General features: G+C 43.3%; 1 protein-coding gene across 1 annotated transcript in view; it reads right to left on the reverse strand.

Moving 5' to 3' along the window:
• Positions 1-2,222: 2,222 nt before the first annotated feature.
• Ncoa5 (nuclear receptor coactivator 5) overlaps positions 2,223-25,279 on the reverse strand; it is a 39,344-nt gene continuing 16,287 nt past the window's right edge. The window contains exons 2-8 of the mRNA XM_013011047.1: positions 22,020-22,086; positions 11,257-11,571; positions 9,676-9,812; positions 8,097-8,223; positions 6,197-6,396; positions 4,574-4,894; positions 2,223-4,088 (exon numbers count right to left, since the gene is read on the reverse strand). Coding sequence (XP_012866501.1) covers positions 3,499-4,088; positions 4,574-4,894; positions 6,197-6,396; positions 8,097-8,223; positions 9,676-9,812; positions 11,257-11,571; positions 22,020-22,057 — 1,728 coding nt within the window. The 5' untranslated portion in view covers positions 22,058-22,086 and the 3' untranslated portion in view covers positions 2,223-3,498. The remainder of the gene's footprint in view (positions 4,089-4,573; positions 4,895-6,196; positions 6,397-8,096; positions 8,224-9,675; positions 9,813-11,256; positions 11,572-22,019; positions 22,087-25,279) is intronic.

Here is a 25,279-nt window from a genome sequence, read left to right on the forward strand (position 1 = left end):
CGGCCCGCTCGCCGGCGCTCCTCCCCGTCCCCGGCGCGCCCTCCGCTTCCCTCCCTCCCCTCCAGCTCCCGGCGGAGGCGAGGAGGGGACGGCGGGGAGGCGAGGGGGCCCGGGTCTTTCCGGTTCGCCCCCCGCGGACGCGCTGACTCCTCCCGACGGCTCTCACGCGAGTTGGGGCCCGGGGAGGGGCGGGGGCACCGAGAGAAGCCCGCGGCCGCCGAGGAAGCCCCGCCCTGGTGCCTTCGCGGGGGAGCAGGCGTCTCTCCTCGGACGGCTGGTCGCCTGCTCCCCCGACCCCGTGGCTCCTCGCCAAAGACTGAGATCTCGGAGCGGGAGGGGGCGCCCTCCAGCTACGCAGAGGAAGCGGGGTGAGGCCCCCGCCCCGCCCCTCCACTTCCTCCCGAGCCCGGTCCGTAGTTCCCCAGCTGCAGCTCGTCCGGGCGTGGTGGGGCCGAGCCTGGACCTCCGGCGCCGGCTCCCGGGCACCGGCCGGGGAGGCCGCAGTCACTTGCGCTTGGTTCTCAGCGCGGCTCCGCCCTCATCTAAACTAGGACCCAAGGCCTTCGGCTCCGCCAACTCGAGTGCTTGATGCTTCCGCGCCCCCCGCCGGGTCCGTCGGAGGTGTCTTCTGCCCAACTTAGAGAAGGCTTTTTCGGCCTGCTCCCCTCCGCAGGGCACGGTCACTGAGGGGGACAGGCACTGCATGCTCGTCCAGCGCCTTCTGGGACTGGGAACGGGACCTCCAGCCCCAGGGCCCTGACCCACGCGCCTAGTTAGACATCCTGCCCCTTTCCAGAGCCGGGGCCACTGGCTGCTCCTGACCTCACCACCTTCTTTCCTTCGAGCCCAGGGCAGAGCGCTGCAGCCGGGGCCAGCTAACCGGGTCAGGTGTGGCCAGGCAGGTGTGAAGGTCTGCCGCTCGGCGCAGGCCGAGACCTGACTAGTCCACGCCCTGGGTGGAAAGTTCCAAGCGTTTGACAGCTTCCTGCATCCTTTTGAAAGACCTCCCGTGGAGAACCAGGGGGCTCAGCTTCTAGGCTGAAGTGGTGGGCTGGGCAGAAGGTAGGGGGCTGTATCACCAATTGGGGTACCAAAGTTGCACTATCTGGGCCCAGACTGTCTGGCTGGCAAGAGCAGTTTCTGTTGAGACAAACATCCCACAACAAACACCCGAGTTCTCTGTGCTACATGTGCAATATTTGTTATGAATGTTATCACGTCACTCATCAAATTATCTTTCTAATCACTGTAGCTAGATGTTTCATGTCCATTCAAGTGACTTTTATTCTGAGTGCAATATTTCAATAGCCTTGTAGTGATAGTGTTGCTTTTGTTTTAGATGATCTATGTGCAGGGCAATGCAATGAAGTTGAAAACCCTTGTAAATAGGAGAGATTGCAAGCCAAATCAAGAGTATTTATTATTACAATTATTACTATTATTAGGCCTGCCTTTAATTTTCAGTGTTTCAGTATTCCGCATCCTGCCTCAGTATTGATCTTGTGTTCTTTGTGCCAATATGAAAAGGAGAGGCTCACTTCTTTCCTTTATTGTTGAATGCTCCCATTTAATGCTTTGAGGCTTTTACTGTATTAATTTTTTAGACTCCCGTCTGCACAAAATGCAATAAAAATAATTTTATTATACCCTTCATGGCCTGAGGTGTGCTATTTGGATGCTCCCCAGAGGATTCGGGAGAAACCCCAAACCCTGCTGACAGGCGGTGTGTGGCCATCCCTGGGCTGGGCCCAAGCCCTAGCGTGGAGCGGCTCCTAGGCCACAGGCACTTCCTGGGTGCCAAGTCACACTGTGTCCACCGGGGAGGCAGTGAGCCATTTCTAAGGGAAGTCCGGCCTTGCCGTCACCATTGGTTGCTGCTAACCTAAGAGAGGTTTGTGCCACTTACCCCAACTTTATTATAAAGGCTCTGGAGGGCTCTTTTGAGGTTCAGTGTCTAAGACAGAAGCAACGGAGATGCAAGCAAGATCCCATCCCAGCTGTCATCCAGAAAAGACTTTCACAATTGTCTTCTACTCTCAGAACAAGAGGACCTGCTGTCCACCCAGCACTATTGTGGCCACAGGCCTTCGCTGTCAACTATGCCCACTCTGTAGCAGGTGAGCTGCACATGAAGCCCCAAGTTGGCTGGCCGCAGGCTGAGGACAAGGAGCACACCCTTGGAAAAGTTCCTTGCAATGAGGCAAGAAAGATGAACACAGCACTGACATTTTCATTTTAATTAAAAAGTGATCATTTCATTTCTTTTTTTAAAATAACACGAGTTCCAAAGGGGATGGAGTAACCCACTATATAACACCAACAGGCCAGAACATTAACTGCTGCCATCGAGGATCTTGAAATTAGAAACTATCGTTTGCCTAGCCACTGGTTCGGGATTCAGTACAGCCACAGCCCTCCTCACTCTGCCATGGCCACCCAAGACTCCATCCACAGAGCTCTAGTGAGCATAGTGTTCCCCAGGGACAGGGCAGCTTCCTTTGGCTCCATTCAGAGCAGCAACCAGCCACCCTCTCTCCAATAATCTCATTCTGACTCAAAAGTTATGGACACCATCTTTATCAAGAACATGTTCAAGTACCCAAAGTCTGACATCAAAATGGTCCCTACCCTGCTGCTCAAAAAACATGTAAGAACCCCCGCCCCCCCAAGCCTGAGGTTTTTGAGCCAAAAGCCCAAATCACTGAAATGTTGGATGTCCACTGCCAGATGCCCAGAGCCATCTTCTCAGCCCAACTCCTCCAGGTGCTGACCTTGTTACAGAGAAGAGGGGTGAGCACAGATTCAGCCCAGTTCCCATCAAACTGTTGGTAAATGGAGCTGTCCAGTCCACTGGCGATTCTCCAAAGATATGAAAACAAAACAAAAACAAAAAACGAAGACTCAAACCAACTCTGAAGAAATCACTGCCCTGACACAGACAGAAGAGCTCCTTCTGTGGCCTGCAGGCAGCTGGTGAGTTCTGGAGCACAGCCCCCACGAGGGGGGGGGGGCACAGCACATCTTCCTTGCCGAGACTGCTCCTCTGTGAGTGTGGGCATCACAGCTCTGTTGGACGTGTGAGGAGAAAGCCTTGGTAGGTTCCAAGTGAACAGAGGTGGTGGTTACTGATATGACACATGGCATTCCAGATGCAGCCTTGCTGGGACTTGCTTCTTCCTTTCCTCTCCCAAAGCCAGCAGACAAGGACCAGAGAAACTCATTCTCATAGAAACCAAGCACACACACCTGTACTGCCCAAGCAACCCCGGAGATATTTATTTTCTACTAAAACAAAAAACAATATACTCCCAATTGCAGTATAAATTCTGATTCTGTAAGTAATAAGCAACGCAGCCTTGGGCAGGAGAGGGAGCAGGTGATAGCAACTTAGGACATTTGATGTAGACCTGGAGAGCGCCAACAAACATCCTCCAAACAACTCTACTCAGAATGAGGTGGGCGGTGGCCAGGGGACTGGAGTAGTGGAGCTGTTTAGCCTCAGTAATGCCTCTGGTAAGATCCCATGGGGGCCTGGGGCCTCCCCACCTGTGCTGCAGTTTGGCTAACCAGGTGGGAGAGAGCAGGGCCACTCTGGATCAGAGTGTCCAGAGCCTTCTGTACACTTGGATTGTCAAAGTTAATACCTGTGGAGGATACAGGCCTCTGGCTAGCCATGTTGCTGGCAGGTGTCAGGCGATTAGAAGGCTGGCCAAAGAGCCCTTGGGTAGGAGCCCCAGGCCTGGGACCCATGTTCCGAGCAGATCCTGCCTGTCCCAAAATGTTTGGAGGCTGACTGCCAGAGGCCTGTGATCTTGGCTGAGGCTGGCTGTTTGCTGCTGTGGAAAAATTCTGGTTCTGTGTGTTTCCGGCAACAACTGAGGGGGACGTAGAGCTGCTGCTGGCCACAACTGTGCCACTATTGAAGAGGCTGAGGATTTTGGCCTGAAGCTCTTGCTGGGAGGTGGGGGGTGCAGTTGGAGTGGGTGTAGCGGAGGGGAGCACTTGGCTGCTCTGGAGCGGCTGGGAGCTTGGCTGTGTCTTCAGCGAGGCACCCGAGGTCGCCCCGAGTGATTGGCGGGAAATCGGGCCTGGAAGACAGAAGGGAGGCATCTGGTTGAAAGCACCTCCAAGGGCAGGAGGCCTAGTAGCCAAGGGAAGAACAACAATCATAGTCACATCAATCACACAGTACAGACAATAACATCAATTTCCAAAATGGCCACTTTATGGTATATACTGTTTACAAAAAGCAGCCTTGTTCCCTGGGAGAACTGTATATAAATAAGGGCATAAATAAATGAGGGCATCCCTCCTGGCTACCAAGGAGCCAGCGATGTTAATCCACCCCACTGCCACAATAACAACATAGGGGTGAGAATTCGGGACCCAAATCTAAAGTTATTATCATTACAGTAGTTTTATCAGTATGGATGGCCCATGGGAGAACCCAAAAGATGGGCTTCCCTTCCCTTCCCCACCCAATCAGCCCTGGGCCTGGCACCCTCCCAACAGAGCCTGGGGATTAGAGAAATGCAGAGTCAGAACTTCACCTCGGCCCTGCCACGTAGCTCACCAGGCAGAGAGTCGGTGCTGCTCCTCATAAGCCGCTCCTTTCTCTCTCGCAGATAGTTGATGATCTTGTCTGTCTCTTCGGCAGTGAGATACCTGTTATCTGCCAGCAGATTGATGAGGCTCTGGATGGCTGGAGGGTGCCCTCCACGCACGCCCTCCTCAGGGCCTCCTCGCTCTCTTTCCTGTAGGATGGCTTCATCAGCCATCTTGGCTGCCTGTCTGGCAATCTCTTCACGTTCCTTCTCCCGGCACTCATTCTTGTAGCGTTCATAATTTCTGGCCACTAGCACCATGGCATCTGCCTGGGGCATGTTGCGATGCTCTGTGGGAAGGAATGACACAAATGATTTTCTCCCATGAGGAGAGAGGGCGTGCCCACCTGCTGCCCTCTGCCAAGTCCTTCCTAACCTCCTTAGACTAGAAAGAAAACCATTTCAGTGACAACAGCCACGTGAGGTGGTATGAGCGGGGCTGGGAAGGAGCTGAGAGGTGAGTCGGAATCTTTGGTGGGGAGCACTTGGGCCTTTGTAGAGAGCTATTTCTTTTGGGGGAAATTCCTAGATCACAGACTTGTAGTAAAAACCAAAGAAACATGACAGGCTCCTGCAGATTCAAACAGACCATGTGGGGAGTAGCTGCAGGAGGTAGGCCCAGCAGTCTCTAGACCAGCAGCAGGAGGCCAAAAAGCCCTCTGTACAGCCTGGCTCTCCACTGTGCTCCTTGGGAGAGATCTGCCCTACTGTTTTTTAATTCATCAGTTCAAAAGTAATGAATTAAAATCTACTTGTGGCCCTAAATAACCTCCCTTTCCTACCAGTGGTCAAAGGGCTTTTGGCCAGAACCTTCCGTGTATGTGCTCAGACACCTAGAACAAACTCCCCCCTGGAAATCACTATGTATTCCATGGCCACGTACAGGTACAATGGTCAGGCCAAAACAAGAGTCTGGGTGTGGGGTATGGGGTGAAAGGAAACATCTAGGCTGGAGGAGCCTAGAGGAGGATCCCTGAGCAGGGTATGAGATGATTGAGTCTCACTGCTTAGGGATCAAAACACTAAAAGCTACTTTGGAGGACTTGTCCTGTTGTGTACCTCTTAGGGGCTCAGAACCTTCCCCTATTCTCACAGCTCCTCTGTTCACCTCTCCAGTACACTGTGAAAACAAGGATTCCATCATGTTCAGTGCAGTATGTGCCATACGCATGCCAGAGCTGGATACCACAGGTGAGCCAACTGTGTGTATTTCTTTCCAATTCTCCCCTCAGTGACTTCATGTTGTAGCTTAAAATGGGACACAGTGGGAGTATTTACACTACAGAAACTGGCAAATGCTACAAATCTCACCTTACACAAGAGCTGGTTGTTATATTTTCCCAAGATACTTATTGTACACTGCTAATAACTGAGTGAACAGCAGGCCCAGCACTGCATCACAGAGAATGAGGAGAATGAGAGACAAGGCAATGACTATGTGAGAACCTCCCAGTACACACAGAGAAGGACCCTACCATATTCCAAGTGAAATACACAAATTATTTGCTCCAAACCTACTTCTTATGAATATGGTACAGAATGAATGTACTAGTAACTACTTCTAGGATTCTGACCTACTTGGGCCTTCCTACCTTGTGGAGTTCCAAACATGATGTTGACCGTACAAGAACGGTGAATCTGGTGTTGCTGGGTGATGACAATAGCAAAGGGAGACCCTCCCCTGCTAACATCCTCCAAGGCTTGTGACAGTGACACTTCTGTGTTTAGGAAGATCAAGTCTACAACCATGCCTAGGTCTCGGACCTTCCTCCCAACAGACTCAGCATAATCTCTGTAAGAACAAACAGGTTCCAGGTAAATAGTCCCTCACCAACAATCTGTATGCTACTGTGCCAGTTGCACATGCTCCTACACAGAACTCAAACTCTAGGCCACCTTCAGTGCCCATGAGGCTCCAAAGATTCTAGAACTGTGTGACTTGCCTGAGCTCACACAGGTGTTTCCAGTGGCACAGTATTTAATACCCTTCTTTCTCTTGACTCTCTAGTCCAGTGGTCAATTCTTCCTTAACACAAACCTGCTACCTAACACTTGGTGCTCCCTACCTTTGGGAGCCTACATAGTACAGCTCAAAAAGCGCTGGCTTCAGTGCAACAAAGACTGCTTTGGATTGCGGCCTTAACATTTGCTTGCAATGCCGTGAAGCTTTAAGCAAGTCCCTTTACCTTTTATCAGATGTACTTCTCATCTTGAACCAATGAAATGGGAATAATATAGCTCAACTCCTATGTCATTTCCTTGACTTCTCCTTCAATCTAAATCAGATTGCCATGCTCTCATTAGGATTCTTCACTTATATACTTATTTTTGTCATCTTCTCAACTAGACTGAGTTCCACATAGTGGAAGGCGATGTGTGTATCTGCTTATTAAACCATTATAGCTCCAGTACAAATAATAACAACATGGGATATAATTGCTATGAAGATTAAAAATAATTTGTATAAAAGTACCTAGCATGGGGTAGTACAAAGTGCTCAGAAAATGAAAGCTATTGTCATGCGCCCAGAAAAAGCTACCTATATTCAAAATAGCATGTCTCTGAACAAGGCAAGCCTGCCACTTGGTGTCTCAACACCTATTTCCCTAGTCACTGCCTTGAAATTAGCTCTTTAACCCCAAACTGCAAGAAAACACATGAATTTATTTACTGACCGTCTGGGAAAGAGAACATAGCACCTATCAAGCCTGCAAGCTGCTCTGCCCCCTTCTCCCTTACGTCCTCAAGGAGAGAATGTGAAGAGATAGAAGGGAACAGTGCTATAAACTCTTGCTTGGTTAGCGTGGACACCTAACACTTCTGCAACGCCAGGGGCCTGTCACAAAGCAGGCTTCATTCTTGGCTGACAAATGCAGAGAGCTGCTTTTCAATTATGAGGGATCTCAGGTGCCCCACCAAGGGGGAGCTACTGCTTTTCTGGGCTAGTGGCTACCCTCATTCTTACTTGCAGCTTGCATGGTTCTAGACGGCCTAGCCCACCTGAGCTCTAGGGATAAGAACAGGCTTTAGCCCTCGCCAAAGTGACAGGATCATGGATAGAAAGTAAACCTGGGGAATTTAATAAAAACAACTGTAGATTTTCAGTAGCAGTACTGGGATAGAACAGCTCTCTTTCCAGTAGGTTTGCGGAGCTAAGATGAGACACAACTAGGCCAGTGCCATTCTGCTCTCCAGTGCCATGAGAATGAGGGCAACACCAAGGAAGCCATGCAGAGGTACCAGGAGAAACAAGTCTTGATGATACAGTTTGACCCTGGATGTAGCCTGAGTTTCCCAGTCAAGCAAACTTAAAAATTGCTCCTTTGAAGATAAAGCCAATTTGAATTGGGTTTTCTGTCACCAACAGCTCAAAAAACTCTGCCTTATACTTATGTAATATCAGAATAGCCCAAGTTGTCAACAGAGCTACTAAGTTGGAATCTCAATTTCTGTGTTGACTCTTCTCACTAGAGCTAGGCAAAGGGTTCTTACTTAGTCTGCTTGTTGACCACAATCACAGAACAGTCCACAGGTCTCTCAGCATCAAAGCGTCTTTGAATTTCCTCAAAATATTGACGATAAAGCTCTTCTCTACGCCGTTCCTCACGTTTCAAACGCTCTACAAGATACCAGAGGGAAAAACTTAAATAAAGACTATCTTCTTATAAAATAAGTCACAGGATTCTGAATCAACCAATCTTCAAATCTACTTCCCCAAAATAACCACTATTATTACTGCTTATTATAAGTTCATTAAAAGGAGGCTGTTGGATCAAGGGGCACAGTCTCTTTCTTTCATTCTTTGGCTGATACATACTTCTAGAAAGTGTTATAAATTTATACTTAAGAAAAAGATTGGGACATGGAGGTATGGTGCAAATGATAGAGCCTTAAGCAAAAAAGCCAAGCAAGAGTGTGAGGCCCTGAACTCAAGTCACAGTACTGGAAAAAATAACAGAGGTTAAAGGTGTGGCTCAGGTGGTGCCAGCCAATGAGTGAAAGAATCCAATATGGAGTTCAAGTCCCTGTCTGAGACAAAAACAAAGGAACTAAGTAAAGAAAAAAGAAAAAAAAGGGAGGATCAACCAGTGCCTATTTCTCTACATATTAGTTAGTCAATGCTATTGCTACTCTTTTAATTTTCAGTGAATTTGATAGAATTTTATTATTCAAATGTACATTTCTGTTTGGACAAAATGAGTGACATGCTGGGTGCTAGTAGATCACGTCTGTAATCCCAGCTCCTCAGGAGGCTGACATCTGAGGATCATGGCTCAAAGCCAGCCCAGGCAGGAAAAGTCCTTGAAACTCTTATTTCCAATTAACCACCAGAAAATCAGAAGTGGTGCTGTGGCTAGCCTTGAGCAAAAGAGCTCAGGGACAGTGCCTCGGCCCTGAGTTCAACCCCCATGAATGACGTCCCCCCCCCAAAAAAAAGTGACAAAGTTTTATTACACTTGATCTTAACCAAAAGGCAAGTGATTAAATTTTTGTAACCAATTAAAAATGAGGTTCTTAACCATCTCTACTTGGCCAAGTCTGTATGAAATAATATAAAAATCTTTATAATCAGCCAGAAGTGGAGGTGTGGTTCAGGTGTCAAGTGCTAGCTTTGAGTAATAAAACTTTAGGGACAGCACCCAGGCACTGAGTTCAAGCTCTAGGACTGGCACCAAAAAAAAAAGTATTAAAGATATAGTAAATAAAAATGATAAAAACTCATGTGATTTAAAAAAGGCTATCTGGTCAATGGGCAAAAAAGCAGCATGTAACTACAGTTCCATTCTTTTTTAGCCACACTGAAGTTTTAACTTATGGCTTCATGTTTTCCTGGAGCTCTTCTACTTGAGCCGTATCTCTAGCCCTGCTTTTTGCTGGATGGGAGTCCAAGGCTAGCTTCAAATTGCAACCTTCTGAGTAACTAAGATTATAGGTGTGAGCAACCAGTATACAGGCCTGTTTTCTCTTTTGATGAACTTGTTTAGCCAAGTCATTAACCCAAGTAGTTACCTCTTCTTCTTTTGTAAAGTGTTCCACTGGTAATAGAAACATAACATTTCTCCTCTTTTACCTTTTGCACGAGACTGACTTTCTGGGCCAGGGGGGCCTCGTCCATCAAAGCTGTCTCTGTACCGGTCAAAGTAAGCGTCATCCTTTCTCCTGCAATAGTCATCCATCCGCAGGTATCGGTCATAAGAGCCTTCTCTCCTGAAAAGTTGAGAAAATTTTCACAAAGTTAAAACTTTATCCTATTTTATAAAAACCAGAATTCTTGCCGGGCGCCAGTGGCTCATGCCTGTAATCCTAACTACTTGAAGGCTGAAACCTGAGGATCGCAGTTCAAAGCCAGCCCAGGTAGGAAAGACCATGAGACTATTATCTCCAATAAACCACCAGAGAACCGGAAGTGGCTCTGTAGCTCAAGTAAAGAGTGCTAGCCTTGAGCTGAAGAGTTGAGGGGCAGTGCCCAGGCCCAGAGTTCAAGCCCCACAACCGACAAAACAAAACAAAAAATAAAAAAAAAAAAACAGAATTCTTAAGACCTAGGTCCCTCTAAGACACAAGATTCTGGTGTTAGACAAATGAGACTTGTATCTGGGACTCATTGGTTATCATTTCTGTGGCTATGATTATACTTAAAAAAAATGGAATGGAATATGTATAAAAAGCTCAGCATAGGCCACAATATGTAATAAATGCAAAATAACGTATTTATTTTGAGGAACATCTCATGTCCCCTTCTCTTTTTGTCCATTGGTGCCAGTACTGGGGCTTGTCGTGGTCTCATGTGGCTTTTTTTGAGCAAGGCTGGTACATTCAACACCTGGGGCACAGCTCTGCTTCCAACTCTGTGCTGGTTAAGTGGAGGAACAGGAGTCTTGATTCATCTGTCTGGACAAATTTGAAATATTAATCCTCAGAATTCAGGTTCCTGAGTAGCCAGGATTACAGGTATGAGCCTCAGTAGCTTCCTTATGCTTTTTTAACACTGTAGTAAAACTTGTAACAAGAATTTGTCATTTTAACTTTTAAAAAACAATACGGGAGTTTAAAATTAGGGCTTCCTGCTTGGTAGGCAGGGGCTCTCCCACTTGAGTCACACTTCCAAACCATTTTGCTTTACTTTTCAGAGGGGCTGATTGTTTCTACCTTTTAGCTTGTGGGTATGGTTCTGTTATATCTATTCCTGTGTAACTGAGTCCTTTTTTTCAATTTTTTTTTAAGTAGCTGGCAAGCTGTTTCCCACAAGTAACTATCTGCCATTTTTACATTTCACAGTATGAAAGTTCCAATTTCTTATAATTTTATAACTAATACTATTTTCTATGTTTCTGGAAAAAGAATATAACCATCCTAGGTGTGAAGAGGCATTTCATTGACATTTTATGATGACTAATGCTATTATCTTCCATGCATTTAATAGCTACTTCAACATCTCGGTTTTGTTTTCTCTTCCACTTCTGTTTTCATTTGATGATGTTGTCACAAAGATCCAGATTTATTCACTAAGCATTAATTCATCACATTCAGCAAAATTCAACACTGTATATAGTACACTGGAAATAGAAGACTGATGTCATTGTCCTTAACGAGCCTTTTAATTAGTTTAGCAACAGGAAAGTATGCAGTATTGGGGAGAAAGGGTACATACCTATACATTGGGTCTCGGGAATCCCTTATGTCTCTGTATCGGTCATACATGGGGTCCCGGTGATCTCGAAAATCTCTAGAGTCTCTTAGATCACGAAAGCCTCTGAGATCCCTCATGTCCCGAGCATCACGCATACTTCTGCTATCTCTGTGATCCCGAATGTCTCTGCTATCTCTGTGGTCCCGTAGGTCTCGAATGTCTCTATCCCGGGCATCTCGGCCATTTCTGCCATCCCTTGGCTCTCTCCTTGGACTTCCCCGAATCGGAGATCGATCACGCCTTGAATCTCGACTATCTCCAAAGCCATATGGATCTCTGTGGGAAGCAGCAAGAAGATGCTAAGACAATGAAACTGTAAGTAGCCAACCTTTCAGCTCTTCATAGAAGTCTCCACCCTCCAAGTATTTTTCTCTAAAACATGACAGTGAGAACATGACTGAAATTTTAGGCACAGTAACTTGTCTGGCCAGAAAATAAGGTTGAGAACATTCTAGAATCTCAAACGATGACATCAAAGAGACAATGCATGATCAAATCCCAAAGAATTTGACGAGGGTCATAGTATCATTCAGAGTTCAGGGTGTAACTCAGTATTTACATGCCAAATTATCATGTTTCAATAGGTCTTCAAAGTGAAAGTACCTTTCCCCCAAAATCTATTTTCTCCCATCAGACTTGTCTGAAAGAGACTTTACAAAGGGGAAGTACATAGGAAGGGCCAACACTTATGAAGAAAAAAAAAAAGAACAGAGCAAAAAGAACAAAAGACACAATCTCATATAAAGCAACCCAAGGGGTCATCTTTAAAAAAAAAAATCACTCAAAGTATCTAGTAGGACAATCAAGGAAATAGAAACCAAGCCAAGCATACTATGTTACACACATTAATGGATTATGAACGATTCTTCTTGACCCGCAACCCCCCCGACCTGGTTGTGGGGCTTTAACTCTGGGCCTGGCTGGACGCTGTCCCTCAGCTCTTCAGCTCAAGGCTGGTACTCTACCACTTGAGTCACGGCGTCACTTCCAGCTATTTCTGCTTATGTGGTGCTGATCGAACCCAGGGTCTCATGCATGTGAGGCAAGCGCTCTACCACTAAGCCACCTTCCCAGCCCAAGGTTTTTTGTTTTGTTCTTAAGTGTTGAAAGTCAGGGATACATGTGTCTGCTCTGACTTCAATGTTCTTTATGACTACTACTCTCTACTGGAAACTTTTCCTAACACATTTAAAATAAATTTCCCATTCTAACTTAGTCTCATTTCTTTCTCACTTCTGCCCCAAATCTTTTTGGTTACCAAAGCTTAATTCTAGGAAGTTAACTTTGAGTTCTCCTCCATTCCTATTTAGTACGAGTTCTGCTCATTTTTTTCCCCCATCCCCTCTAGATTTATATGCCCGCTCCAGGCCCTTATTTCTATGCTAGCACCACATTTCCAAAAACCTCTATCAAAACAAAAACAAATCTGGAATCCAACTCATCCAACACATAAATACCACTACTATCCTAAAAGGTGCATTTCCATCTATATCAACCTCAGCTTGGATCTCATGACCCCAGGAAGCAATATATAACAATCTAGTTCATTAGGATTACCTTCCCCTTTTTCAATCTTCTCATTTTTATACAGGATATTCTTATGGCTTCACATAGTCTCAGTTTTTTTTGTTTTTGGTCAGTCGTGGAGCTTAACTCTGGGACTAGGCACTGCACCTCATCTCTTTACCTCTAGGCTAGCACTCTACCACTTGAGCCACAGTGCCACTTCCTGTTTTCTGGTGGTTTACTAGAGGTCTCATGGACTTTCCTCCCCAAGCTGGCTTTGAACTGCGATTCTCAGATCTCAGCCTCCTGAGTAGCTAGGACTACAGGTGTGAGCCACCGGCACCTGGCTAGTCTCAATATTTTTATTCATATAATTTTTCTATTGGAATAGTTTTCCTAATCTAAACCCCATGCAATCCCCATGGACAAGTGTATGTTCTATGTCTTCCAGGCAATCTTCCCAACTCTTAGTAACTGCTGATTTCTCCTTGTTCAATTCTCAGGTAATTTTTATTTTTGGGGTCAGTTGTGGGGCCTGAACTCTGGGCCTGGCTGTCCCTCAGCTCTTCAGCTCAAGGCTAGCACTCTACCACTTGAGCCACAGCGCCACTTCTGTTTTTTTCTGCTTATGTGGTGCTGAGGAATCAAACCTAGGGCCTCATACATGCAAGGCAAGCACTCTACCACTGAGCCACCCTCCCAGCCAATTTCTCAGGTAATTTTTTTAAATCTCTCTCTCTTGATATGGCATTTACCTTTGCATAATGTCTTATGTCTGACAAACTTTACAGAATACCTCCCCTGTAAAACCTTCCCCAAAACTCTTTGTTGTTTGGTTGGTTATAGGGCTTGAATTTAGGGCCTGGGTGCTAACCCTGAGCCTCTTTATGCTCAAGACTACTGCTCTACCACTTAAACCACAGTGCCACTTCGGTTTGAGTGGTTAACTGGAGATAAGAGTCTCAGGGGGATTTTTCTGCCCCGGCTTGCTTCAAACCAAGATCCTCAGATCTCAGGCTCCTGAGCAGCTAGATTACAGGCATGAGAAACTGGCACCCAGCCCCGAACTCTTTAATTTTCACTAACAAATAGGCTCCTTCTTCAGTCCTTCTTACCCCAGAAAATGGCAAGTGCAGTAGCTTAAGCCAGGAAACGAGATGTCATCCTTCCCTTCAAGCTTTATTCTCTTCCAACCACACTTCCTCTTGTTTTTTCTTCCTCTCTCCAAAACTGGTGTCACTTCTGCTCATTTTACCTCCACTAGTAACACTGATGGCCAATGCACAATGACCTTACCCACCCAACCAAACATGTAAAACCCTTCATTACTTTCCAAGAATTTAGAATTCATTCCAAAATCTCTACCAGGCCTAGGTAGATCCTGAATGATCTTGGTTTCCATCTTCTCCAACCTCATGTTTCCTCTCCACTTTCTTGCCTATGAGCCTTTCATCTGTGAATTACCTAGATCTTTCCTACTTTCTTCACTTGAAAAGCAGGAGTGAATTTGCAGTTTTTCCATGTTTTGGCAGAACTATAATTTACTCCCTAATCCAGTAGTCTATCCTACTGGATTGCAAGTTCTACACAAACTATCCATTTGTCTTTGTACTATATATCCACCAGGTAGCAGTATCTCTGACACATAGGAGACGCTCTATAAATATGCTAAATGAAGCTCACTCCTGTACATACTTCTAATACTGCAATTATTAAACTGTCTTGTAATTAATCATGTACTATGTTTTGCTCAAGAGCTTCCATAAGATTTATGTCACCAAGTGATGTTGTAGTCATATACCCTATTATGCTCACAAACAGAATCACTTAACATCTTCTCAGAACACAGTCTCTTCATTAAGCAGTGCTCGAGTGTACTTGTGTCCACTGCTTTCCTACCAAACAGTATTCTCTGGTAGGAATTTAGTAAAATATTTCATGAGCTGAATTATTTTCTAAACTGTAAGTCACTAGGAGCAGCTTATACTATGTTTTGTTCTTCTGTCATTTACAACTATACGTACAAGGAATTCCTTACAATGTCATCAGCTTGGTGGGAAACTTCACCTTTACAGGTACAGAAAAACAATTTAAATGCCAATTGCACTTCTATAGGGGAAGTCCTTGTTTCTACACATTTATGTATTCATTTGAGATGGAGGTGCTATGTTTGCCCAGGCTGATTTTGACCTCAGCTCGGATGATCTGTCTCAGTCTTTCAATCAGTTGGCACTACAGGCACACACGTCTTTTCATATTTGAAGGTACACTACTATTCTTGCTGTGAAGCAAACATGGCATTTAAATGGGAATTTAAATATGACAGTAAACATTAGTTCTTAATGATTATTCCAACTTTCCCTATTCTATCAACTAATCCTCTTAACATATGTAACGTAAGATATAGTGTACAGTAGGGGCAAAATTCAAGATCCAATAAGAAGTGACAAGTGGAAAGTATTTTTGGATTATTAATGATTAGTGAATAAACCTGCCTTGGGGAACAGTTGGAAGTTGTCATTAGAGGTGGAATCAGATTTCAAGTGTTCTTGGCAATCAGGGCTGAAATATCATGAACCTGACAGACCACAGACCACACACAAAGCCTTGGGCTGCTGGAATATGGTTAAGAACATCATGTCACTGTGTGTTTTTCAGACTTAGGACAATTATACATGCCATGTTTATTCTCTTTAGTTATTTTTAATGTTCTGGAGATGGAACTCAGGGCCTTGTATGTATTAGCAAGTGCTCTACTATTGAGCTGTGATGACAAACCCCATGGTTCTCTCTTGTGCCAGGATAGGGGCTTGAATTCAGGCTGGTTGTTGTCCCTTAGCTTTTTTTCTTTTTCCTCTAGGCTGTTGTTCTACCACTTGAGCCAAAGCCCCATTTTACCGAGTGCGCACGCGTGCGCGCGCACGTGTGTGTGGTTAATTGGAGATGAGGTTCTCAGATGGCCTAAGCTACTTTTGAACCATGTTCCTCAGAACTCAACCTCCTAAGTAGCCAGGATTATAGTTGTGAGCTTGTAATTTTACTTACCTGTCAGGAGTCTAACCCTGTAGAACGATTATATCCTATTTTGACTAAGTCTGGGTCCATGTCTCCAGTATATTAAAACAAGACACTCAATGTAACCTAAGTCCACGTACAACTCAACCACTAATTTTCTTTCAATTGCCTTCAGGATGAAACTGTAAGAGGTGACAATCATAAAGGAAAAAGAACCAAAGGAACAGTGGTAATAGGGACAAGAAAGAAAATTACTTTTAAAATGAAAGGGTAAAGCTCTTTTCCTTTTTCCAAAAGATGAACAATGGTCTTCCATACTGCTGTTCTGGAGATAAAAGCAAACAAAAATCCTTTTAGGGTCACTTTGGGACCCAAACAAAGAACTTCTCAGAGGAAAAAGGCTCCTGTTACTGACCCTACCATCTTTCCCCAAACAAGAACACAGCTAAGAAAAGGGTGGCACAGTGTACAGGATGCTGAATGTGCGGAGCGTCCTGCATGAGAAGCTTGACCTCAGGAAGTAGGCTACAAGCAAGCCTCTGGAGCACAGTACAGTCACAGTATCATCACAGGAGGTGCATTACTAAGGAAAACCAGTGCAGCATACCCTCAAGTACCAGGTAACTAAGAGCTAAAAAGAAAATGAACAGCAGTTAATTTCAGCACTACAGTCCACAAACTGAAGCAGGTGGCAAACACAAGTAAAGTTTTGCTGTCAAGTTCCTATTAAGCAGGGGAAAGAGGCAAATGTTCTTCACTTTGAGAAAAATACAACCATATCACTGGGAAACATTTTAGAGGTAAAGGAGGGACAGGTGAAGGAAAAACCATGGCTCAGATGGCTGGTAGTTGTGCTTCTCTTGCTGGGGACTAAAGGAGCTTGTTGAGTAGTAGGCATTTGCGAGCTTACAGACCAAGAACTGACAGTCATCCTAGAAGACTGACTGGAGCTGCTCTTCATCAAGCCTCTGAAACCTCAGATCCAGAGAGGTGGTTGGCTTTGGCTATACTGGTCAGGGAGAAAGGTCTTCATCTTTTTCTCTTTTCTGAGGAGGACAGGTTGTCCTTTCTTCCTTTCTGTTCACTGGAATATTTTCCTTTGGAGGGCAAGTCTTTTGACTCTGAGAACATATTTTCTTAGGATTCCCAGTTTCTGATATTGTCCACAAATATTAACTAAATGCTGGTTGCTGTACAATGCTGAATCCCCACCATGATGGCTCCATGCTGTTAGAGATATGACTTGTGCAGAACTGTGCCATGGGCTGCAGGTGGCATATAGTGTACATCACAGATCCAAAATTCGTTAAGTGCCCATGCATTTTCCCTAGGAAGCAGGCAAGTCCAAATATGGTGTTTCTGTTGGTGGAGATGGTACTTGCTGAGAATTGTTCATTCTTCAAGTGTTGTTGTAGATCATGCATAGCCTGAGACATAGTGAGGCCCATCTATTGTTAGGGCTATCTCACACCCAAGGAGCAAGGAATTATTGAAGGCCCTATGGGCAAATAGAAAGCACTTGAAGCCATGTTGGAAATGTCTCCATAGCCAAGCTACTTGTGATGAGCCAATTCCCACTGACTTCCACCAGAGCTGCCATGTTTACTATCTTTCACAATCCTCCTCAAAGCTTTGATTTAGAAAAGTAAATCTACTTGTTCTTCTGTAGGTCATATGGGAAGGTTTAGGAAATGCACTTACTGCTAATACTTGGAGGCCGAGTATGCATACATTCATGACACAAGACTGAGCTTGCTAGTGTTGTACTGATGATAGCTACTGAGAATGTCTAAGACATAATCAGAATCATGATTTAGTGAATGAAGATCCATCATTTTTAGGATAATGCTAATACTCAGGATCAACATGCGACAACTGGTACAGTCACTATGCAATATACACAAAGCAGTCCAACATGTGGTCCAAGGATTAAATTGTTAGGAATTAGGCTAAAATGTGATCCAGTAGGGATCCCTCATGCAGAGTTCAGTGCTTGGTTGGGCCAACACTGTCAGAGTTAAACTGTGACAGTTGGAGTCACTAGGGAAGCACATCACAGAGCAAAGCCAGAACTGTGGTTTACAGAGACACTTGAAGAGGTGATAATCTTGTGAAAATTCCCAAGGATATATCTAGGTGTTTTGACATTCAGCATTAAAGTCCAGTAAACCAAGGTGCTATAAAGGTCTTGTCAGTATGTTTAAAGACAATTTTCTTATTAAGATTTTTTTTAGGGGGTCGGTCGTGGGGCTTGAACTCTGGGCTTGGGTGCTGTCCCTCAGCTCTTCAGCTCAAGGCGAGCGCTCTACCGCTTGAGCCATAGCACCACTTCCGGTTTTCTAGTGGTTTATTGGAGATAAGAGTCTCACAGACTTTCCTGCCCGGGCTGGCTTTTTACAGTGATCCTCAGATCTCAGCCTCCTGAGTAGCTAGGATTACAGGCGTGAGCCACCAGCACCAGGCAATTTTCTTATTAAAAGTAAGAAGCACTGAGGTATAAAGGTAAGTGAGTTTGCTTTTCTCCTTATGAACAAGGCATCCTCTATGGCTCATTAGGGCTGCCAAATGAAGGCATTTTGGTTACTGGTACATTTTTAATCATGTCAAGGCTTTAACTGGAAGTATCCAAATAAATAGTACACTCTCAGGTAAGTGATTAGCCCCTTACAGGTTAACCAGTCACTCATCTTTCCTACTTGTTGCATTTTTACTTTTGTTCTATTGGGGTACTAGCTATTTCAAGACATAAAGTATGATCAGAGCAAATGACCAAATGCTAGTGCATACTCAGGGCCCCACATTTACTAGTTGGCTGCTCTATCATTGGAGACAAACCTCAAGCTTTTGAGGAAGGGTCATGTTTTATGCCTGTGGTGATTCTCCTACTTGCACTTCCCATGCTAATGGGGATGACATGCATGTGACACTATGTCCAGGCATTGTGCTTCCCTACAGCTGGGATAACAGCTGTGTAGCAATGCACCCAGCCTTTGGTTAAGAGTTGAGGATTTTTATGCTCAGGCTGGTCTTGAATGACAATCCTCCGTGTCTGCTTCCCATGTAGCTTGGTACCTTGAGCTACCATGTTTCTGAAACTGCTTTATTTTGAATACAATGTTCAATTTGTCTGGACTTTTTTCCTCTGTGATACTGGGGTTTGAACCCAGGGCTCGTGCATGCTAGCTAAGCATTTTACCAATTAAGCCCTTTTTGCTTTTGCTTTTCTGGGGCTGGCCCAATTTCACAATCTTCCTGTCTCCATCTCTCAAGAGGCTGGGATTGTAGTTGTTCAACAGCATACCAGCCCTGGTGTTTGTGTGTGTGTGTGTGCGCATGCTCACGTGCACACACACGCGCACACATGTGCCAACCCTGGGGCTTGAACTAGGGCCTGGGCATCATTCCTGAGTTTTCTACCACTTGAACTACAATTCCAATTCCGGCTTTTTTTTTTTTTTTTTGTCATTAATTGGAGATGAGCTGTCAGATTTTCCTGCCTGGGCTGACTTGAAACCATGACCCTCAGATCTCAGCCTTCTAAGTAGCTAGGATTACAGGCAGGAGCCACCAGTGCCCAGCTCCGAGATGTTTGTTTTTTTTTTAAATAATGGTAAAATCCCAAGACCTTTCACTCAGAATGATTTTTTTTCTTTTTCTTATTTCATTTATTACATTAAAAAATAACATCAGTTAATACTTTAGAAGGATTTAATTTTGGCATGTCCACATATATAAATAGAAAGTAGCTTTATCAGACTCACCTTGCTCAGAACAAATTTTACTATATGTGACTATCCTTCTTCCCTGGGGGTAAATAAGCATGGCTGCATCATGTTAATAACATACTGAGGAACACAGAGACATACTGCAAAGGGAACACTGATTACTGATCAAATTATATTAGCCTAGCTATCCCTTCTATTGGTTACTAATATAAAAGGAAGTCACTGCTTTATCCAAACCTAAATGACCTCCTTTTATAACTTAGTTCTGAGAAAGGTGACATTTTAGAGGTATATAATGACTTGTATATATTTATATTTGCACTACCTGGTAAGAAGCTCATTTGAAAAGGTTATTTGTGGAAATATATTTTTGTAAAAAAGCATAAGCCTATTCACTTATAGATGAAATTATGGAGTTGTACTTTAGGCTAGGCTAAAATTAATCTTTTTAGTTTAATGCCCCAGTAACCAGAGATTCTAAAACTGCAATTTTGAGTATCTATAATCAAGTAGCAATGTAAAAGCAACAGGTTAATTGATGAATAAAACACCCTCTTAATTTCAAGCGGAAAAAAACATCGACATGCTGTGTGTATGTGTATGTCTGTGTGTTGGTACAAGGGCTTGAACTCAGGGCCCTCTCTTGCTCTCATTAGGCTTTTTGCTCCTGGCTGGCACTCTATTACTTGAGCCATGCCGCCAGTCTAAATAAAGAACTACTTTTATTTTCCTTCTTCAAAAACACAAATAACATTACAAACAGATTACATGCCTTATAGAGATAACAGAGTGGGAAGATTTTACTAGTGGAGTCACTTATGTTATTAGTTAGAAATTCCATAACTCCTCCTGCTTTGTTTAGAAAGTTACACATTAGTGCCTTTTGGCAATTGGACACACATCAAGTTTCTTTTCAACCCATTTGGCAATTGTAGCTTCCAACAGGAGGCTTGTATTTCTGACCATCTTCGTCCCCCAATTGCATGTTTAATGAGGAACAATACAGATGGGAATGCCCTAAATTTGCAGCATAATTAGATGCAACCTAATGGAAGAAGGTATTTTATGTACTCTGCTAATCACATATGCCAACAAATCAACCAGTATTGTTGTTGTAAGCTACAGGTATACTTATGGTTAGAAAAGATACTAATGTATATGCTCACTTCTGCAATAAAACCAGGATACAGAGCATCCACCTGACAGCTATGGTGTTACTATAGTTATACTTCTGAGTGAGCAGAATAAACAAAGAATCCACCTGAAATCAGCATTTCCTTACCCCTAGGGTCTGCACAAACTCTGCAGAGCACATACATATAATGTATTTTTAGTAACTGGAAATCACCTTCCCTTTATATCCAAGTAGGAGTATACACAGGAATTACGCAAGTCATTCTTTTGTGTAAGTAGATGACAAAATATATAGGTGTTTTTGATCAAAAGCAAACAGCTATATATTATGTGTATATGCTTAGTTGGGCATTTCCCCAGATCCTGTGGTGATATCAGTACAAGATTTCACTGTGTTTTGCAGTGTTTAGCTTACTCTAGGAAATGTAATTTTCTGTGGGATATAAATTAGGTATGTAGTTTCTGTGGAAAATGGTATTTTACTGGAGGGCAAAGGCAAAATCCATACTGAGTATTCACTTAAACCTGGAAGAGATACCAGACATGACACATCATACATATCTGCAGTCCATACCCAACTGCACAAATGTCCACTTGTGTGTTGTTATGAAACACAGAGTTTGGATATAATATACTGTTCTTTGGTGTAAATGACAACATTGGTAATATTCTTCCATGAAAGAAAGGGCCAATTTAATTTGTACGTTGAGGGTACACACCAGGATTACCTCTTTTATACATACTGAAGGGTACATTCCAGGAATGCCCCCTATTTCCAGGAAAGCTAAGAAAAAGGGAGACTTTTAAGAGGTGGGATGTATTGCCCTTTTTATTTCCCCTCAAACAGGTAACCCAAGCATGCAAGCACAGGGGATCTGCAGCACAGGCACGGCAGCAATCTCTCAAGCAGCTCTTTCCAATAAACCCGAGTTAACATCTGGACCGGCAGCCATTTGGAATGAAGAGTCGAATCTCTGCTGCCTGCTGCAATGCAGCATGGCATACACCAGCGACCCTGGGGCATTCCTACTGCTTTGGAGGCTCCCATTGACATGTGAACGGGGCAAAGACAGAGGTTTATCCTCTTCCACTTGCCTGCAACTCATGTTGCAAGCTGAACTTGCTGGGCTTGCCACGGAAAACACAAAGCTTCCTCTGCATCTCCTGATGTGTTTTAAAAAAGCTTGAGCAAGGCCCGTCATACAGGTTCATGTTCTTATTGTTTGCTTGAGCGTTTCTGATTTGTTGGGGGGCAGAAAAGACCTTTGACGTACGAAGTTGGGCTTAACTCCCCAGAGCCCAACTCTCCCAAGGTAACTCACTGACTGCTTCAGGGTACTTTACCTTCGTGTGGGGCTGGGTCTTGATGGAGCCGTATTCATATTTCTTCTTTCCGCTGCCTTATTAATATCTGAAAAGAATAATCAACCCATCTGTTCAATGCTACGGAATAAAAACAAGATCATCAGCACATTTTAAATGAAAGCAATAACAAAAAAAAAACCAATGACAACCAGATGGTGTAAGAAAATCCATTCAGCAGAGACACTTTTCAACAATTTTTATTATTAAGGTATTACAATGTCATGGTTTGGTAGGTAAAGAATGTCCCTCAGTTTTCTAGCTAACACATAATTTGTGTAAAATTGACCATGTCAAACCCTGCGAAGCTCTAAACCTGACAGCTCCCAACCAAAGAGAGGAAAAGGTTGTTTTCTAAAGTACTAGAAAGCCACATGTAGGCTTTTGCTGTTGTTATTTTGGGGGTGGGGGTGGGGAGGAAGAAAGAAAAAAGGGTTTGGGAAAAAATAAAGGGAAAATAATTCTATGTCACAAATGGCTGAAATCCATTGTTTTAAAATTTCCAATATTTCATGAAGCAGGACCTCTTTTTAGTGTCTTGCATTGCATTCCGTTGGTAAGAATCCAAAAATGAGATGTAGGACAGAAGAAAATTAAATTTTTTGTAATCAAAGTATATGACCTGTTAACATCTATAATCTTCATAGACAAGTACCTAAGAATAAGAATTGCTATTTGGTAAAGTGGATTTAGGTAATGAAACATTCCTCATGAAAAGTTATCATTATAGAAAACTATAGCATATACAACTAGATGAGAGAGATTAGTGGAATCTTACAAGACTGTTTTGCTAAAAGAAACAAAGCCATACCTAACTTTACAAAAATAGAAAAGCACTATGTTTTAAGAGTCAATGTGGTTTTATCCCCCAAAATAAAACTTGATAATTGTACAGGCTTACAAATAAATGAATACATTAAAACTTGCATATTTCAGATGAATGACAAAACAAAATGCTTCCTGCTGCAGTTTTGTTCCTCTTCTGTATTAAACAATTAATAGCATATCTAATGACTCAAATGGCACTCAACACTCAAATAATTAGAGTGCTTTAAAACAGTAATTATGTATTAAAAAAAAAAGATCCCAAGCAGTTTCCTATCATGTGAAAGGGCACAGCGAGAACAATTTAGTAGTCTGGAATAGACTGTACCCTGCTATGCTGCCAACTTTTGAGTTCCTGAGTGAGAATGACCCACAGGTCCATTTTAAATCAGAAGTTTTGTTACGCCTAAGAGAAAGATAGCTTTGATAAAACTTAGGTTAACCTAAATCTTAATAGTTAGGAAAGTATACTCTATCTAAACTGCTACTTACTTCAATTAGACAATATTCTACAAAAGTATAGGAATTAAGAAAAATTTTCTGTATAAAAACTGGCCAATAATATCTGACCACAGCTTTGGTACCATGTAGGGTGGTTTTACAATGTACAACTCTTAAAGTTCACAAATGTCCAATTTACATACTACATAAAGACAGGTATTATGGAATCTAATTCTTTTACATGTAATTGTGAAGAACACTAGTTTAGGTTTACTGGACTAGTCTAAGTCACTGACTTTGTCCAAATTTCCAATATAGAATACTTATGATTCACAGCAAAACATATTATCTTGGATTAAAGTAGCTTTCAAAATATCACTGGGATACACTGACTATATAATCATTTCTTTTAAATAAGCATTTCACCAGCTTGATTCTATGTATCATTAAATGGTCTTGTGATTTATTTATTTATTTAGGTCAGTTGTGAGGGTTGAATTCAGGGCCTGGGTGCTGTCCCTGAGTTCTGCTTAAGGCTAGTGCTCTACCACTTTGAGTCACAGCACCACTTCCAGTTTTTGAGTGGTTTATTGGAAATAAGACTCTCCTGGACTTTCCTGCCTGGGCTGGCTTTGAACTGTGATCCTTAGATCTCAGCCTCCTGAGCTAGGATTATAGGCCTGAGCCAACTGCTTAAACCTAGCAGGCATTTAGGTAAGAACACAGAATACATGGCCCCCCTGTTTTTTATTTTTGGCAGGGTTTCACTATGTAGCCCACACTGGCCTTGAACTAGGAATACTTCTGTCTCAGTCTCTCAAATGCTGGAATTACAGGTATGTGCCAGCTTCAAATAGTACTACTTTAGTTGGTAAGTTTACATTTAATGCAATAACTTGATTCTGCATATGAAAAGGAGCATTACATTGTCTCTGATTCTGAGTGTTCCATATTGGAGTTATGAGACCAAAGTGATTATATCTTTGAGGTAAAACTGGTTCTAAAAATGAAGATATTTTACTTTCAAAGTGGTAAAGGTTTTTTTCTGCAATTACTTGAAAGGGTATTAAAGAATATTCAAGATTAGCAATTATATATTTATATGATGTGGTTTCTGCTACTTTGCAAAAAAGAGAGCTTTCAGACATATATTGTTCTTCTCCCTTCCTCGTGCTAGGGACAGAAGCCAGGGCACTGCACATGTACCACTCAGCTACATCCTAAACCTGAAGGTCTCCACACAACTCAGGGCTTTGTACTACTAGGAAAGCACTGTACCACCTGAGCCATACCTCTACCCCTCAAATTATTTTAGAGGTTAGCACACGTAGTATGCTATGTCATATGCATGACTCGAATTTAAGGGGTTGTTTGATATCCATCTTAACAGAGAAGAATAAACAGATCTGAATAAAAATGAGATCTTCAATTTTTGGCATAATTTTTATTCAAGAGGACTGCTCAGGTTACAGTTGGGAGATTTTTAGCCAAAGCTGTAAAAATGGGATCACCAACATTACCACCAATCTCCGTTTTTTTGTTTTTTTTTTTTTTTAAATCCTGGGCTGGGAATGTGGCTTAGTGGTAGAGTGCTTGCCCTAGCATGCATGAATCCCTGGGTTAGATTCCTCAGTATCACATAAAAAGAAAAAGCCACAAAGGGTGCTGTGGCTCAAGTGGTAGAGCACTATCCTTGAGCAACAGAAGCTCAGGGACAGTGCCCTGAGTTCAAACCCCAGGATTGGCAAAAAAAAAAAAAAAAAAAATCCTGACATATACACACAGAACTTTTAGAAAATTTGTGTTCCTGTCAATTAGAGGTTCATTTAAACAAAATTTCCTTTGAAAATGCAAGTACTTTTAGTAGTAAAGAAGTTTTTGTTTTTTGGGTCCAGTCGTGGGGCCTGAACTCTGGGCCTGGGTGCTGTCCCTCAGCTCTTCAGCTCAAGGCTAGTGCTCTACCACTTGAGCCACAG

This window comes from Dipodomys ordii, unplaced genomic scaffold (assembly GCF_000151885.1).
Source record: "Dipodomys ordii isolate 6190 unplaced genomic scaffold, Dord_2.0 Scaffold13, whole genome shotgun sequence".
Lineage (NCBI taxonomy): Eukaryota > Metazoa > Chordata > Mammalia > Rodentia > Heteromyidae > Dipodomys > Dipodomys ordii.